The sequence below is a fragment of the Oryza brachyantha genome, chromosome 12, assembly GCF_000231095.2.
Source record: "Oryza brachyantha chromosome 12, ObraRS2, whole genome shotgun sequence".
NCBI classification, from domain to species: domain Eukaryota; kingdom Viridiplantae; phylum Streptophyta; class Magnoliopsida; order Poales; family Poaceae; genus Oryza; species Oryza brachyantha.
In genome coordinates, this window is record NC_023174.2 from 2,209,398 (window position 1) to 2,224,138 (window position 14,741).

General features: G+C 40.0%; 2 protein-coding genes across 2 annotated transcripts; one reads left to right on the plus strand and one right to left on the minus strand.

Moving 5' to 3' along the window:
* Window positions 1-617: 617 nt before the first annotated feature.
* On the minus strand, window positions 618-5,227 carry LOC102705683 (MTOR-associated protein MEAK7). The gene is made up of 8 exons (XM_015842923.2): window positions 5,024-5,227; window positions 4,802-4,916; window positions 4,607-4,714; window positions 3,783-3,868; window positions 3,342-3,580; window positions 1,981-2,170; window positions 1,480-1,663; window positions 618-1,381 (listed from the first exon to the last, which is right to left on the minus strand). Exons 1-8 carry the CDS (start codon window positions 5,092-5,094, stop codon window positions 1,076-1,078), a joined length of 1,299 nt encoding a protein of 432 aa, XP_015698409.1. The 5' UTR covers window positions 5,095-5,227; the 3' UTR covers window positions 618-1,075.
* Window positions 5,228-10,269: 5,042 nt separating this feature from the next.
* On the plus strand, window positions 10,270-12,321 carry LOC102709513 (protein GL2-INTERACTING REPRESSOR 2-like). Its single transcript, XM_015843068.1, has 2 exons — window positions 10,270-11,319; window positions 11,487-12,321. Exon 2 carries the CDS (start codon window positions 11,509-11,511, stop codon window positions 11,863-11,865), a length of 357 nt encoding a protein of 118 aa, XP_015698554.1. The 5' UTR covers window positions 10,270-11,319; window positions 11,487-11,508; the 3' UTR covers window positions 11,866-12,321.
* The last annotated feature ends 2,420 nt before the right edge of the window (window positions 12,322-14,741 follow it).

Here is a 14,741-nt window from a genome sequence, read left to right on the forward strand (position 1 = left end):
AAAAATTAGATCCTACTATCAGGTGTAGCTACTCCCTGCACGTCTACTGTTTCTGCTCCCACCCAACAGAAAGTATAGACACTATTAAATCTCATGTGAATGATAACTACATGTATAGAGTTTATACTTTCTATTGAAAGAGAGAGAAGAAATATGTATAGAGGTATTTCTACACCTTAGATGTGAAGAGAAGTAGCTACACCTGTAATAGGATAGGCTTCTATTTGCTCAAAAGCTAAATGCACATCGCAGTTTCTTTTTCTCAAGTGGACAAGTTGCCCTGTGCCAATTGACGAAGAGATTAAATCCTGATCCACCAATAATCTGGCCCAGTACATACTTTACTTAGCAGCTGCCCTAATGGTAGGTCCAAAACATGGCCCAAATGCCATCTACTATCTGCAGGCAAATACATACACATGCTCTTGCACAAGTAGTCATTGTCAAGCAAGCATAGAGCATACCTCAGGCTATGTTGCCATCGACGTCCATTATGCTGTTTGTTGTTTCAGGATGCACCTGTTCTCATCTTATTTTGGTATTCTGTGTTTCTTTGGACTGATCGATTTCAAAGGTGCCACCAATTATCCTTTTGAACTACATGTCAGTATGTCACATATCTGTATTCAGCAGCCGACATTATATTGACAAACAAACAATGCTTCAAAATACAATCAGTTCCGCCGCTCTCACATCATTCAGGAAGCCGGCAGTAAAAAGTTGATCTAACAGTTACAAAAGGAGCAGACCAACTCCATGCACCTAAACACGCTTCAGTTTGGATCAAATAAGTAGAGAGCTAGTAACACTCGTATATAAGCAACGCAAGGCCGTGGTCTTTGGATCTACTACTTTCGTTTCATACTTTAGGTCTTTCTAGCCTTACTTAAATTCATTCACGGATGAATACATATAATTTATATATGTGTCTAGATTCATTAGCATCCATATGAATCTAGGCAATGTTATAAATACCTACATTGCGAAACAAAGCGAGTATCATCTTCTATAAAATCGTGCTGTACATGGTGACAGGATCCTTTGAGTGTTTACTGTTGGTGGTGTCTTTCAGTCGTCAATCACTGGCGTTGGCTAAACCGACTAGCTTCAGCATGTTCCGATCCTCCTTGAATCTCTCTAGGACTGTCCCCTTGACAAGCTCTGCTTTTTCATCGAGTGCTCCCTTCGTTTGTATGCCCCAACATTCAATTACCTCTGGCCTGAACCTGTTTGTCTTTGAAAGGGCAGGACTGGTGAATGTTGTACATGTAAATGAGTGACCTTGATCGAAATTTGCAGATAGGAAAAAACCAAAGTGGTGCGGCTGCCCTCCAAAGCCAATACCGTTTGGAATGGAGTCTGAACTGAAGTTCATGGCACACTGGAAAAGAATTACTAAGATTAATCCTTTAAACTATCAACTTTTGACATGGCGAGCATTAATACGCATGAGAGTATTTTAGATTGAATAGAGCGTACCCATTGTAGGTTTTTGTTTGCTCCTGTAGGGCGGAAAATGGATGCTTCAGGATATAACTTGAACAGGAATGTTTTCATATCGCCATAAAAATCACTGTGCCTTTCCCAAGGATGTGACGCGTATCCACCGAAAACAAATCCTTCAGTATCTTTAACAATTATAACAGTCTGTGCATCTCCATTCCTATAAAATGACAAAAATTCCAAAGGATTATTCACATACTGCAAACCATGATAGAATATTCATGATGGTAGACCAAGCAAAAGGATTGTCATGACATTTAGTCCGTAAAGTTTGTTTGATATTTATAGTTACATAGCATCAAAATGAGTAATTCATTATATCGAAAAGAGTAACGAGAATTATAAGTAATGTAACGTGTGTGGAAGTTTGTTATGACGTCCTTTGTACATTACATAAAAAGCTTTTGTGATTAAGACTCAAGCAAAATGAGACTTGGAAACTTATACATCTCATCTACAATATTTAAGAGTACTCACGTTACATTGCCTAAGAAAGTGTTGAAGCTTTGTCCATGAAGAGAACTGTGATACAGAAGCTTCCATTCTTGAACCTCCTGTTGTGAGAAACCACCTCCAATATGCCAAGCGTACTCTTTATTTAAAAGCAGCAAGTCATGGGAGATGTTCTCTGGATAATGAAGTACTGGAACTTGGAAGCCTGGTCTGCCTACAGCATAAAACAAAACATGCTCATGATACATCATATGTATCCAGGTTAGAAATGGTTTTTTAAGTGCTCACAATATTAACCAATAGAGGAACTGTTTCAAAAGTTACAAGCAAGACTACAGTAGATCATATCAATCAGGAATACCAAGCATTGTGGTTATTTTAATCGAAGGTTCACTTTGAACAACTGTGCAAAGTTCCAAGATGAAGGCCATCTACGGTCTACGCCCATTGACCATCTTTGCTCCAGCAGACTGGCGCAGTCATGCCAATATGTCAGTAGCACGTCCCTAGTTGACACCTAACAGTCACATGGCCACTAAAAACTGCCGAATTACCAAATGAAGTGAACAGAAATCTATGTTAACTCGCATATTCATTTTGGCTGCAGGACTTGACTTTGTTGCACAGACTAATGAAAATCTGCAGGTCTCATATTTACTGAACTCGGTAATTGATTGAATGTTGATCCATTTTAAACTTATTTTGTTATTGTGATATTGGGGTGTTACCAAAAAATCCATGAGCTTCTGGCAAGCTACCTCTGGGTTGTGCCATATCACTGTACGACCTCTTGGCAACATATCCATTATTAATCTCCCTCAAACTGATAATAACAGTACAGAGGCTATATAATTTCAGATATCATATATGTACCCCAAGACAACTTAGACAGGGAACAATTGCAGTGTAAGACTAGTACATGTTGTTCCAAGTATGATTGAAACCAACACATGTTTGAGAAATAGACAGGATAGAAGTGTGATCTCTGAAGACTCTTGGTTTTTATTGTCTCAGGGTTCTTGTAATCTTTTGTTCCGCCTTTACACATAATTACACGTGAGAGATGCTGCTGTGCTGCAGGATCATGTAAAATTCTTATTGTAGGACCTGTGAAACAGAGGCTTGTCCCCTAAACCCTGTGTGCAGTGTGCACACAAGATTCCCTCACAATTTGGGTGAAGATGGAACAGGGTAAATTCTTAGAATGAGGAACAACATGTGTATGAGAAAACACATGGCAGTCCAAATATCACAATTATCAGACTTGACCATAAATTTGATTATACTATGCAAGTTAAGTCTAATAAAACGCAGTAAAGCGTTAAAAGCAACATATTTCTTTTCAAGTTGGTGCTGTAGGGAATATGCAGAATGGAAAAACAGACCTAAATCAGGTGGCATCAACAAACTTCCAAGGAACTTCCTCAATGATGGAATGAGAGTACACCAGCTCCTAAAGTCTGATAGTGACATAGACTTCCTTGCGACCCCTCCAGCGTCCTTTGAAAACACTGCAGAGTTGATAAATGCTTCGAATGTCCTGTTGTTTGAACCTTCTCCAGCTTCCTTATTTTCTAAAAATATGGTTTCACGAATAGATGCCAAGATAGTTTCCAGATCAGACCTGGCAATCCAGGAGAGCAAAGACAAAAGTAAAATGACCATTCATAAATAAAAAAAAAGGAAGAAGAGAAGAACTAGAATATTGGTTAGAATATTTCAAAGAATAAATTCTTTAATGTCACAGAATTTGAAAGAAAGCATAAAATTTACAGGTAGTACCCAACATGAGAAAACTGGTTTATACAAGAACAGTCAAGCAGTACCTTTCTAAAACTCCATCTCCTGTAACATCACATAGTTGATAAATGAATTCATCAACTTCATCTCGAGTTCCTCTCTCGTATGTTGCCTACATGGTATAAAAAAAATTACCTAACCAGGGAAAATATGAAAATAGAACATTTAAAAGCACTTGGTATGCCATAACAAATTGCGCCATCTATCCATTTTATGCTATAACATTGGGTAATGATATTGCAGTTATATACGTAAAACAAGAAATAATTTTATAAACTACACCTCATAGACTAAATTCATATAGTGGAAGAAGAATAGTAAATTTGTGTTTCAATATATTCCAAGGCTCTAGTGCACCGTTAATACCATGTCAGCACGGTTCAGTGCATGCAAAAAGGCTAAACTGAAACAGACAAAAACCGATTCTAAATTCTAGCAGCCTCATCTTTTCGCTTCTACTTATGGTTATAATCAAAAATTGAATTTCCAACTTAAATTTATAGTTGATTTTGGGATTTTTCTTCCATTGTAGTTTATTTTTCAGCCTTTGCTTTTAGATAGCTAAGAACACACATATAAAAGGTTTATTCACAAATTATTTTCAGTTTGCAAATATGTCGTTTGGCCTTTTCCCTAGAAAAGTGATAAATTTCCAAGAATATATGGCACAAAGCACATTTGTGCCTTTCAACGCAGAGAGTTATTAGCATTCAGACCTTAAACGTCCATAGCACACTACAAAGTAGTAAGCATGCCCTATAGCAACAAATTTGTCCAGTCAACTAAGATTCACACTTGAGCCACCAAATTGTACACCCAAAATGGACGGAAATCAAGGCGAGCTACTAACTTTGGAGACGATCAAGTCCTCGAAGGTGATGCCCTCACCCCCGCCGCTCTCCCTCGCCACCAACTGGAACAGCCGATCCCCTAGGGCCCCACGTATCCCAAAATACTCCTGCGACACAGAGCAGCAGCCAACGAGGTCAGGCTCTCCACAAGCCGGAATCCAGATCCAGAACCTCGATTTCTGCGGTGTGCTCACGAGGAAGACGGGGCGGGAGATGGCGCGGCCGCCGCCGCCGGCGGTGGTCCGCGACTGCGCCGCCAGAGAGGCGAAGAGCGCGCGGAGGCCGTCCAGCTCCTGCTTCGAGAAGGCCCTGCGCGATGGGACAACGAGAGCGAGCGAGCGAGAGAGGGAAAGAGGAACAGTGAGATCACGAGGCGCGCGCGGGAGTCGAGTTGGGGGGAGAGTAGCTGGGAGTACCTGGAGGCTATGGCGAAGCGGGAGGTGGATGAGGAGGAGGATGACGGCGCGGAAGCCAGCGCGTTGCCCATCGCCTCTCGCCGCCGGCGACGTCGCGGCGGTGGCGGCCGGGAGCTCTCGCGATTCGTTTCCCTTCTCTCTTTGATTCGCAGCTGCGCGGCCCGCCACGCCACCAAGGGACGCTTTTGTTTTGGTTTTTTGTTTTTTTCTTTCTTTCTTCTTCTTTTTGAGTAAATTTCACCAAACTATACTTTGACTAAATTATGAAAAACAGAATATGTACCGCAACTATATATTCACCATCAATTTTTAACTATACAAATATATATCTTAGTTAGTATACTTCAAAATTATGTATTTAGCGGTGGCGTTATTAAATAAATATAAACTTTAGAGTATATATATATAGCACTATTATTGTTTTAAGTTATGAAAGCATAGCTTTTGTGACGAAATTAGTGTAAAATCTATATTTCTACGATATGATAGTTTTAATCTATAGCTTTCGGAAAAAAAATGTTACTAGATCTTTAAATATGTATATAGATTTGGATTATTTGATTGGAGTTTGCGTAGTTTTCTGAATTTTACTAATTTTCAGTTTACAGAGCGGAAACATCTCACGTTCCAAATGGGCCTAAATCTAAGTGGATCACGGCCCATGAACCGGTGGATGGTGGAGATGCGGCCCATGGGCCATGGCCTCGCCTCCCCGTTCTTCCGTCTGTCTGGGACTCTGGGTGAGAGGATGGCGCGCGCCGCCGCCGCCGCCGTACAACCGGACGACGGCGTGCGTGAGTGCGCTCGACGGGCTAATGGGGAAGAAGGTGCCGAATCCTCCGTCGCGGCGAACGTACTGGTGCGCTCCGATTTCTCGAGGGCTGCTTGCTGCTGGCCAGTGGGCATATGGCGACGTGGTGTTCGACGAAATGCCGCACTGATGAGGCGGCTGGAGCGGACTTGCAGCACCTGAACGAGGACGCCCGCTAGCGCCAGGGAGAGTTGGGAGGACATCCAGGTCGGCTGACGAGGAGGAGGAGCGTGCCTAGCTCGTGTTTGCGGCATGGACTGGAGCTTCCAGCCACATCTGCCCGGAGGAGGCGAGGCGAGACGGGACGGGACGACAACAAGCTAGGCACCATCCAGGACGCCCACCATCCACTGCCTGTGCTCCCTGACACCTTTCTGCGTCCCCTACTCGATCCCCCCAGTACTCTACCACTGGATGTTGGCCAACATGGCTGGAGATGCCACCATCATCTGTCTCATGCTGAAACTCAAGAAGGTAACTCAACTGCAAGCTTAACCTCATCTGTGTTCCTGTGCATTGCTGTTACTTGATTGCAGGCTATATTTACACCTCTGTATAATTGTATTGGACAGGATTTTACTTAGTGAGATGACCCATTTTCATGTGTCAAAAATACATGTTTGTCTAACCCGTTTCTTGCATCTTGGTTCATCAGGAGATTAGCTTCTGGCCCCTTTTTGGTGTGTTACTCTGTTTCTTTCCTGACTTTTCAACTGTTCAGTTATGTCTATACGTATCACGTACGAACAATAACATATCTTGTTCAGGAAATCAGATCGCCTAGACAGTTTTGAGAAGGAAGTACTTCTGACCACCTCATTTTTTTAATGATATAGTACATGTGTCTTAAACAGTTTGTGTTCCATAATGAATTGATTACGTTTGTAGAGTACACAGTACTACCCTGTTATTTCCTTGAGTTATTTCTACCTGTGTTGGAGAGTTGTCAATGGGATTCATTTATCCACGATGGCACTGGTTGCTGGGTTAATTTATTTTTTTTTTGAAGCAAGTTAATTTATTTTTTTGTGGTCGAAGATTAGACAAGTCTCTCTTTACACCTGCCTTTAAGGCTCTGAGCTCATAAAGGTTGTAGCCCATTTTGAGGAACGATGCCAACTTAATACTAGTATCCCTTCGCTCAGAAACGATAAATGTAGGAAAGATTCCTGACTAGTTAATGGATAAATGAGTTAAAACCTGCTGGATTTGCAAGCTGATAATATTAATTAGCTAGAGCCTATATATACAACAAAAGCATCATTAGATGTCTTGTAGCTTTTCCAGCGAAGCTAACCGAAAATATCATTGGGGTCATCTCTATTGTATAGCACGATAAACCATGGTTCGAGATAGTGTTTTCATAAAGATTTTAGGAATTTTATCAGGGTCGTCTGACCCTGACGAACGGAGCTAGCTCCACCCCCGAGCTTTTCCATGTGTCATCCATTCAGTGATAATTCTTGCCTTTCTAGGGTATATTTTCAACTTTTCAGTGATTAATTCTATCATTTATACAATTAAATAGATATTAAAAAAACAGATAATCTTTCATGTTTCATCCCTCAGCCACAAAAGAACGCAGAGAGGTACTCATGTACAAGGCTAAAAATATGGTTTGCATCATAATCTTGGAAGAACCTAACTCTTCCCTTTTCAATTAAAGTTTGCAACCATTTTGCACAAGAATGGCAATTGTTGTTGAAAGAATACAAGAGCTACAATTATGCATTTCTACTTTGAGAAATATGAGATATATATCACATTCTACTTTCATGTGATAAAAAAGTGATAATTCTTGTCGTAGGGGAAATGTGTACTCTGATGAAATTAAAGTGACCAAGATAGAACATTAAATTGCTCTGATTTACAACAGTTATTTCACAACTGTAGCTGGTTTTATTGCATAAGAATGCAAGCTCTGACTGTCCTAGCGTCCTTTAATTGGTTTGCAATAGTTTTCGCCTCAGAAACTTAAAGGCAAACAGATGAGTGGTATCGATGGCAAAATCATTGTAATGGAATGCCACATGCACATAGAACTAGCAGGTTTATTGGGAGTATTGCTTTATGTGGGTCCACATGCTGGTCAGTCTTCACTGTTGATCACTTGACTTGGTGCTGTCTTAAGTACAATAAGAATGTGAGCCAACTCTTTCAGAGTCTGCCGTATCTAATCCTGTTACTCTCTGAGTATGGTCCATTGCGTGGTAATCCAGTCGATGTTTTTCTTGTAACTATAAATCAATATAAATAAACCTCAACATACTGAATTCCCTAGCACACTGGAACTGCAGTTAGCGTTGCATTCCAATCATGTTATTTTGTATATTTTCTGTTGAGTGTGAAATGCCATAATCCAACAAAATGGCAAATGGCAGTACTTATTTCTTCTTTTCTTATGAAAAAACTTAATATACAAAGTTAGTCGAGGGATTGAATAATTCCTTTATTATGTTATTAATAACAAAACAGGATCAGGGCGTTGGATAAACAACTACCACTTGTAGATTGTTTGCTCTATCTTCTGATAAGGATTTAGCTTTGTGGTGCACCAGTTATGCTGATTAGTCCTCACCTGCGGTCCGGTCGCCCTTCTTTTGTTTCTCTCCTTCCACAAGACAGCAGCAAACATGAAGTTTGAATGATCTGATTAATTATGGTACTTTTAATTTCTATATTTTAAACACTTGATGAGTACATAGAAATAGAATGTATATTTCATGTATAATCCTCACATATTTTTGTTGTACATTGCTCTGTGCATATTTTTCAGTTACTGCAATCAACTCTCTCAGAGCTTGCTTCAGGCTTTCAGGTAACATCAGTAATCTTACCCGTGTCCGAGATTTCGTACAATAATCTTCTGAATTTTTAGTGATCATCAGCTGTGAAGGTATGATTTTTTTATTGCCTTGTGTTGATTTATATTCTGAGCATTACATATCAGCCTGCAAGCAAATTTGCCACTCATCAGAATCCAGCATGTCATCGTTCTTTTCTTAGTTGCACATATCAGAGTAAGTCTTAAAACTTGTCGTGCTTGTGGAAACATCGGAATCTATGAATAAATGGTCTATAATATGGACCACAATATATTTTGAATTAAAACCTTAATCCCCATCTAATATATAATTCAAGTCATGTGCAATAATAGTCCATGCTTGTTGAAGGCCCACATGTGGTCTGTACAGTAATCAAGTCCCATGGGTAGTGAGTACTGAGTACCATCATTCAAATTCTCTGATATTATACAATGTACATAGAATTTGCTCGAAAGAAAAAGGAAAGCAATGCATATAAGGCTGCATTCGTTGATCGTCAACTGTTGGTGCACAGTTCATGTATAAAGTGATCCTTTACCATCAAAACAATTACATTGTCTCTTCGGGAACTTCCTTTTAAATGTATGTAATAATTAAGATCAAACCCTATATGCATATTTTCTCCACAATTTTGAACTTTTTGTAAACTGTTAGCTTCTTTTGCTATCTCACCCCATCTTTTCGTATTTTCTTATGCTTACAAGCCAAACTTTGAATTTTCAAGCTTAAATTTGGAGTTGGTTTTGGGTTTTATTCACCGAAGTTTATTTTTCAGCCGTGGCTTTTAGATCGCTAAAAATACATATATAAAAATTTTATTCATAATTTATTTTTCATTTGTAAATATGTTGTTTGGATTTTTTTATGAAAAAGATAAACAATCACCCCCTCTAATGCTTACACCGTAGGATCACATATATAGCTTAGTTTCCGAGAAGATCACATATATAACATGAACAGAATTTGACCCCATATGCTCATCATGGATTAGTCTGTTATGTTTGAGGGCAGTTAGTCTTCCTACTAGTATTTCTCTTTTGAATTAACATTTGGAACGCACAGAATTATAATTTCCTTAGGAATGGGCCATTTTCCCCACCTTTGAATTGGGCCTAATTTAGCTTATCTGCTAAAGGCTAGCAGATACTTCTTTTTTTTTTCTTTACGAAGATGGTGATCGATAGTATTGATCTGTTCGCGTTTCACAACTTTTAGTTCAGATACACTTCACTTAAAATATGTAGGATCTTAATTTTACTTCTTTTCTCAAATGCATGATATTATATGTAAGCACAAGTTTATTCAGAGTACTAGTATTTCTGCTTCTCTTTTAGAGTGTTTCCCCCAGGTTCCTGCAAGATATAGAGTCAACCCTACAATGCTATAGAGCTTCCTTGTCAGAGCAAACTGGCAAGAATAAACTCCTCCTTGACTAAACGAGCAGAGCCCCCAATTACATCAGCAAATTTAAGCAGTATATTTATAAATAACTAGCTAAAAAGCAGTAAAAGAAATCAAGCATAGATGCGATAGGGTTCTAAGAGCTTGCTGGTGAGATGTCATTTCACAAGCTGCACCTTGTGAAACATCAAATGAAGTATTGAAGTAAATGGGCTGCTGGTTTCCTATAACTTCATTGAAGTGTAAAGAGCATTGAAGGAGAGGCTGCAAAGACATATGTACGACCTCGCCGTTCAATTAAAGACACTATTTACCTAAAGTAGCACATCTCCTATTTAACATCTATTTATTCATATAACCAGTGACACATTTGATGCACATTTACTTTGCTAGATAGAATCAGCTGTGGCCATAAATTCTGTTCATAAAGGGCATTCAAGATGTTAACACTGTCATACAGCTATTGCCAACTGCTGCATGGTGTAAACATGCTCACAGGTATTGGCATTGGCAATGGCACGGTGGAATGGATACGCAGAGGGCGCAATCACCAGCGGGACAAGTTGATTTGGGGCTCACCATCAACAGTATGACAGGAAAGTGTCTTAAGTTCATATCACAGGATTCATGTTTTACATTTCAGTAGGGAGTTTTGTATCTACAAGGAGATGACGTCCTGCAATTTATATGTGCGGTGAAACATCGAAATCCTAAATCATTAATTCGCACTTAATTATAAAGATTTGTCATTATGTGTAGTCAGGTCTTTAATAATTTCCTTTGATAAAGTAATGATCAAACATATGTGTCGATGTTCTAGATGCCAAGTAAAAAGAAAAGAAAAATAGTATGTCATTTGCACACATGATTTGTTATAGAATTGTTTATGGATAAATGCTCAATTGAAAAATATACAACCTTTCAAGTATAGAACGTCTGATGTAGTACTTTCTATATATCATTGTAAACCACAGATATTTGGTTAGTAATCTTAAAATTAATCACAAGATCACAGAGAAAGGAACTAGGATAGTAAGAAAGACAGAGGAGAGGAGAGAGCAGGGGGGGAAGAGGACGAAGGGGGGTCTTGTTGTTTTGCATTGCATTAACACCAAATTAAGAGAAGCATTGACCTCTCCCTACTGAACCCCCCTATATAAGGACCCTTTTGGGGCCCTTGAAAGCCATCAACCAAACTTGAGAAGACCTCATCATTTCTTTCTCCTCCTCTCCTCTCCTCTCTTCTCCACAGCCTTCAGGTAATTGCTCTTGCTCTTGCTCATGTGTTGTTTGATTCTTGACGTGTTGTTCACTTGTTCTCATGTGACATGTATGATGAGAGAAAGAAGAAAAGATCGATCTTTTCTCCTCTTTTTTTGGTGTTGTATATAATGGTGTTTGCTATATGTGATCTTGAGTTGTGTAGCGGGGAAAGGGAAGGAAGCGCCATGAGCCGGAGCAACGGCAACGGCGGCGGGAGCACGAGGGGCGCGAGGCTGGAGCTGCAGCTGAACCTGTCGCCGCCGGTGGGGATGGAGGTCGACGGCAACGACGACAGCGACTCGTCGTCGCCGACCTCCTGCGTGTCGTCGGACGGCCGCAGCTCCGCCGGCGGCAGCCCGGGGGACAAGTCGCCGATGGTGATCGGCGCCTGCACCCGGTGCCTCATGTACTGCATGGTGGCCAAGAAGGACTACCCGACCTGCATCAACTGCAAGCAACCCTCCCTCGTCGACCTCCTCCAGAACCAGGACGACGCCGGCGCCGCCGCCGACGCCGACAAGAAGCGCGGCAAGCGCAAGTGACGACGACGACGACGACGACGCCATTGCCGCCGGCCGGACATGTCCGTCCAGTGGATGCTCACACGGATGGTCAGCTCAGCCTCCATCTCCATGCATGAGTGGCCGGGTGACAGCCGTTGGATCATCCACTGGACGGTGCCGGATTTCTTCATTGCTAGTAGTAGCCTTTCAAGCGTCTCTCATCAAAAACTGGAAGAAGAAGAAAAAAAGTTGTTTAGTGTCTTCCTATGTTGGGTTTATTATTTATGGGTTGGTGTCCTTAGTAAGGGGGGATTAATTATGTGGTGGTGGTGGCTTAATGGTTCTTGTAGCAACAGTAAGTTGTAATGTAATCCCCCTTTTCCATTGAAGAAATGCAATTATGCAATGGATAAACTTAGTTAAGAAGGTGATCGTTGTCCTTAATCAAACAGTGTTTCCCCCTGTACTGCAAGTCAGCAATGATTCAGTCAAGAGTGCCTGTATCTGTTTGTGACTGGTGGACTCTGTTCTTGTCCTGTTCTTGCACCAAGAACAGTAGAATGAATCATTTTTTTTTGTTACATGCAAATCACTAGGAACGCATGCAACATCCGCACATCCGATTCCAATTCAGTATCATGGTTACATGTACATCTTCACTAAGAATACAAACCACACGTATTTGTGGGTGTTCTTCTCGCGTACCTATGTACTTTCATGGGATCAGTATAATTTTCCTTTCGAGCAAATTTGCAAGGGCATATGTTGTCTGTCGTTAATAAGTACAAACTCTCTTCCAAAAATATAAGAGATTTTGGCTATACAAATACATAGCCTATATTTTTGAGACGTAGGTAGTAATGTGTAATTTTGTGGTTAGTGTAGTTGTGTTGATCTGCCATAGGTGGCTGAGAAGAAAGTGGCCACCCGATCGAAATCCAACGGTGGGCGTGAGAGAGATGGTTGGCAACAGCGGCAGGAGGCATCTCTGGCAGATCATGCAGGTATCGGTGACCACCGCAGATGTTACTACGCATTGGAGAGAAGAAATAAACAAGGGCATCATTACCCAATTATATGTTGATGACAAGTGCAGAGAAACAGTCAGGGAGCTTACTCCAGCATCAAGGCTACAAATGCCAGAGATATCTGATGCCTGTGCAGCTGGACCAGTAAATAATCTGCAGGGAAACTTTATTCAAGGATCAAACCCAAAGGACGGAGGACTTGTTTGCTTGGTGCTCTCGAAATTGTGCCTAGTCGGGCAGTAATCTCAGACGTCCAATTTTGTACGTGTGTTGTTGTATGCGTATGTATGGGTGAGGGCTCTCGTGCCAGAGCATCAACAAAATAAGCCCAGAATGTATGAAGGTTTTTACATGTAGGTCCTCTAGAAGAACATAAATCATATCCAAGTCATGTTATAAGGCTCTATCGAGAATATGAATTTTTTTTTGCTAAAATCGAGAATATAAAGTTAATTTGCACAAATACCCTTGGCCTGCTAGCAAATCAAATGAAGATGATGTAGCCTACACTTGAATGCAGTGCATTGTTAATCGTCAGTAACCGAAGACTGGGATGGAAGAGTTGACCTCTCTTGGTCGTAATACGTCTGAGGCTCAATGATAACAGGGAATATCATCAAGAGTCTCTAATGCGTTCAAATGCCAACAATAGTCATTCTTATGGGTGATTATATTGAATCATTTACTTGGCAAAAAGATTAAGCCAAGAATAAGTTGACATAAAACAACATATGTAAACAGATGAGTTGGCACATCAACGGGCTATATATGTACACCAAGTAAAAGGATAGGCTAAACGAGCATGGTGTATCACCACCTTGTCTATTGTGATGAGTTTTTTTTAATAATACTATTGAAAGAAAATTTCAACAATAGGCATCATGTGAGAAAAAAAATGAAAATAGGATTGGGCCACTGACGAATGATAAGGTCTATCGAACTAGTGAAGTTCAACCGGGCCCACACCCAATGTAGCCTTCCTCTACCAGCCCTATCGAAAGTTGGTAGTTCGACGAATACATTTAAAATTAACTTAAATTTAGAGTTAATTATAGGGTTTTTCATCATAGTTTATTTTTCAATTTTTTGCTTTTAAATTGCTAAGAATACATATTTAAAAATTTTACCTATAAATTATTTTTAGTCGTTACTAAGCTCTATAGCTTATATTGAATTTCAACGAACCAATGAGGTTGAGTAGGACATGAGTCATAAGTAGGACATAAGAGTTGACCTTTGTCAGCTATAGTATGACTAAGATAGGCTGGAAACAAGGTCAGCATAACTCAAGGGTAACGGAAAACCTCAACATTATATTGATTATCGCAAACACGTCCAAGTGCCATGAAGAACATCCATTAAGAGACTACCTTCATTTTAGGTGAAGGAATCATTTACGGAAGTTTATGCATTGATCAATCAATCAATAAGTAGTAATGCTGAGTTGGCACACGAATGACTATGGGGGTGTTTGTTTAAGGGGCTAAACTTTAGTCCCTAGTCACATCGGATGTTTAGACATTTATTATAAATAGTAAACATAGTCTATAAATAAAACTTATGCATAATCTTGGACTAATTTGTGAGACGAATCTAATGAGCCTAATTAATCCATGATTAGTCTATGTGATGCTACAGTAAACATTTGCTAATTATGGATTAATTAGGCTTAAAAAATTCGTCTCGCGGATTAGCTCTCATTTATGAAAAATAGTTTTTTAATTAGTCTATATTTAATACTTCAAATTAGTGTCTAAACATCCGATGTGACATGGGGCTAAAAAGTTTAGCCCCATCTAAATAACCCCTATATACATGCACACACACAAAGTTGACTGGGAGAGATTTTTATTAAAGAGAGTATTAATATAGCATGGCATCATAACG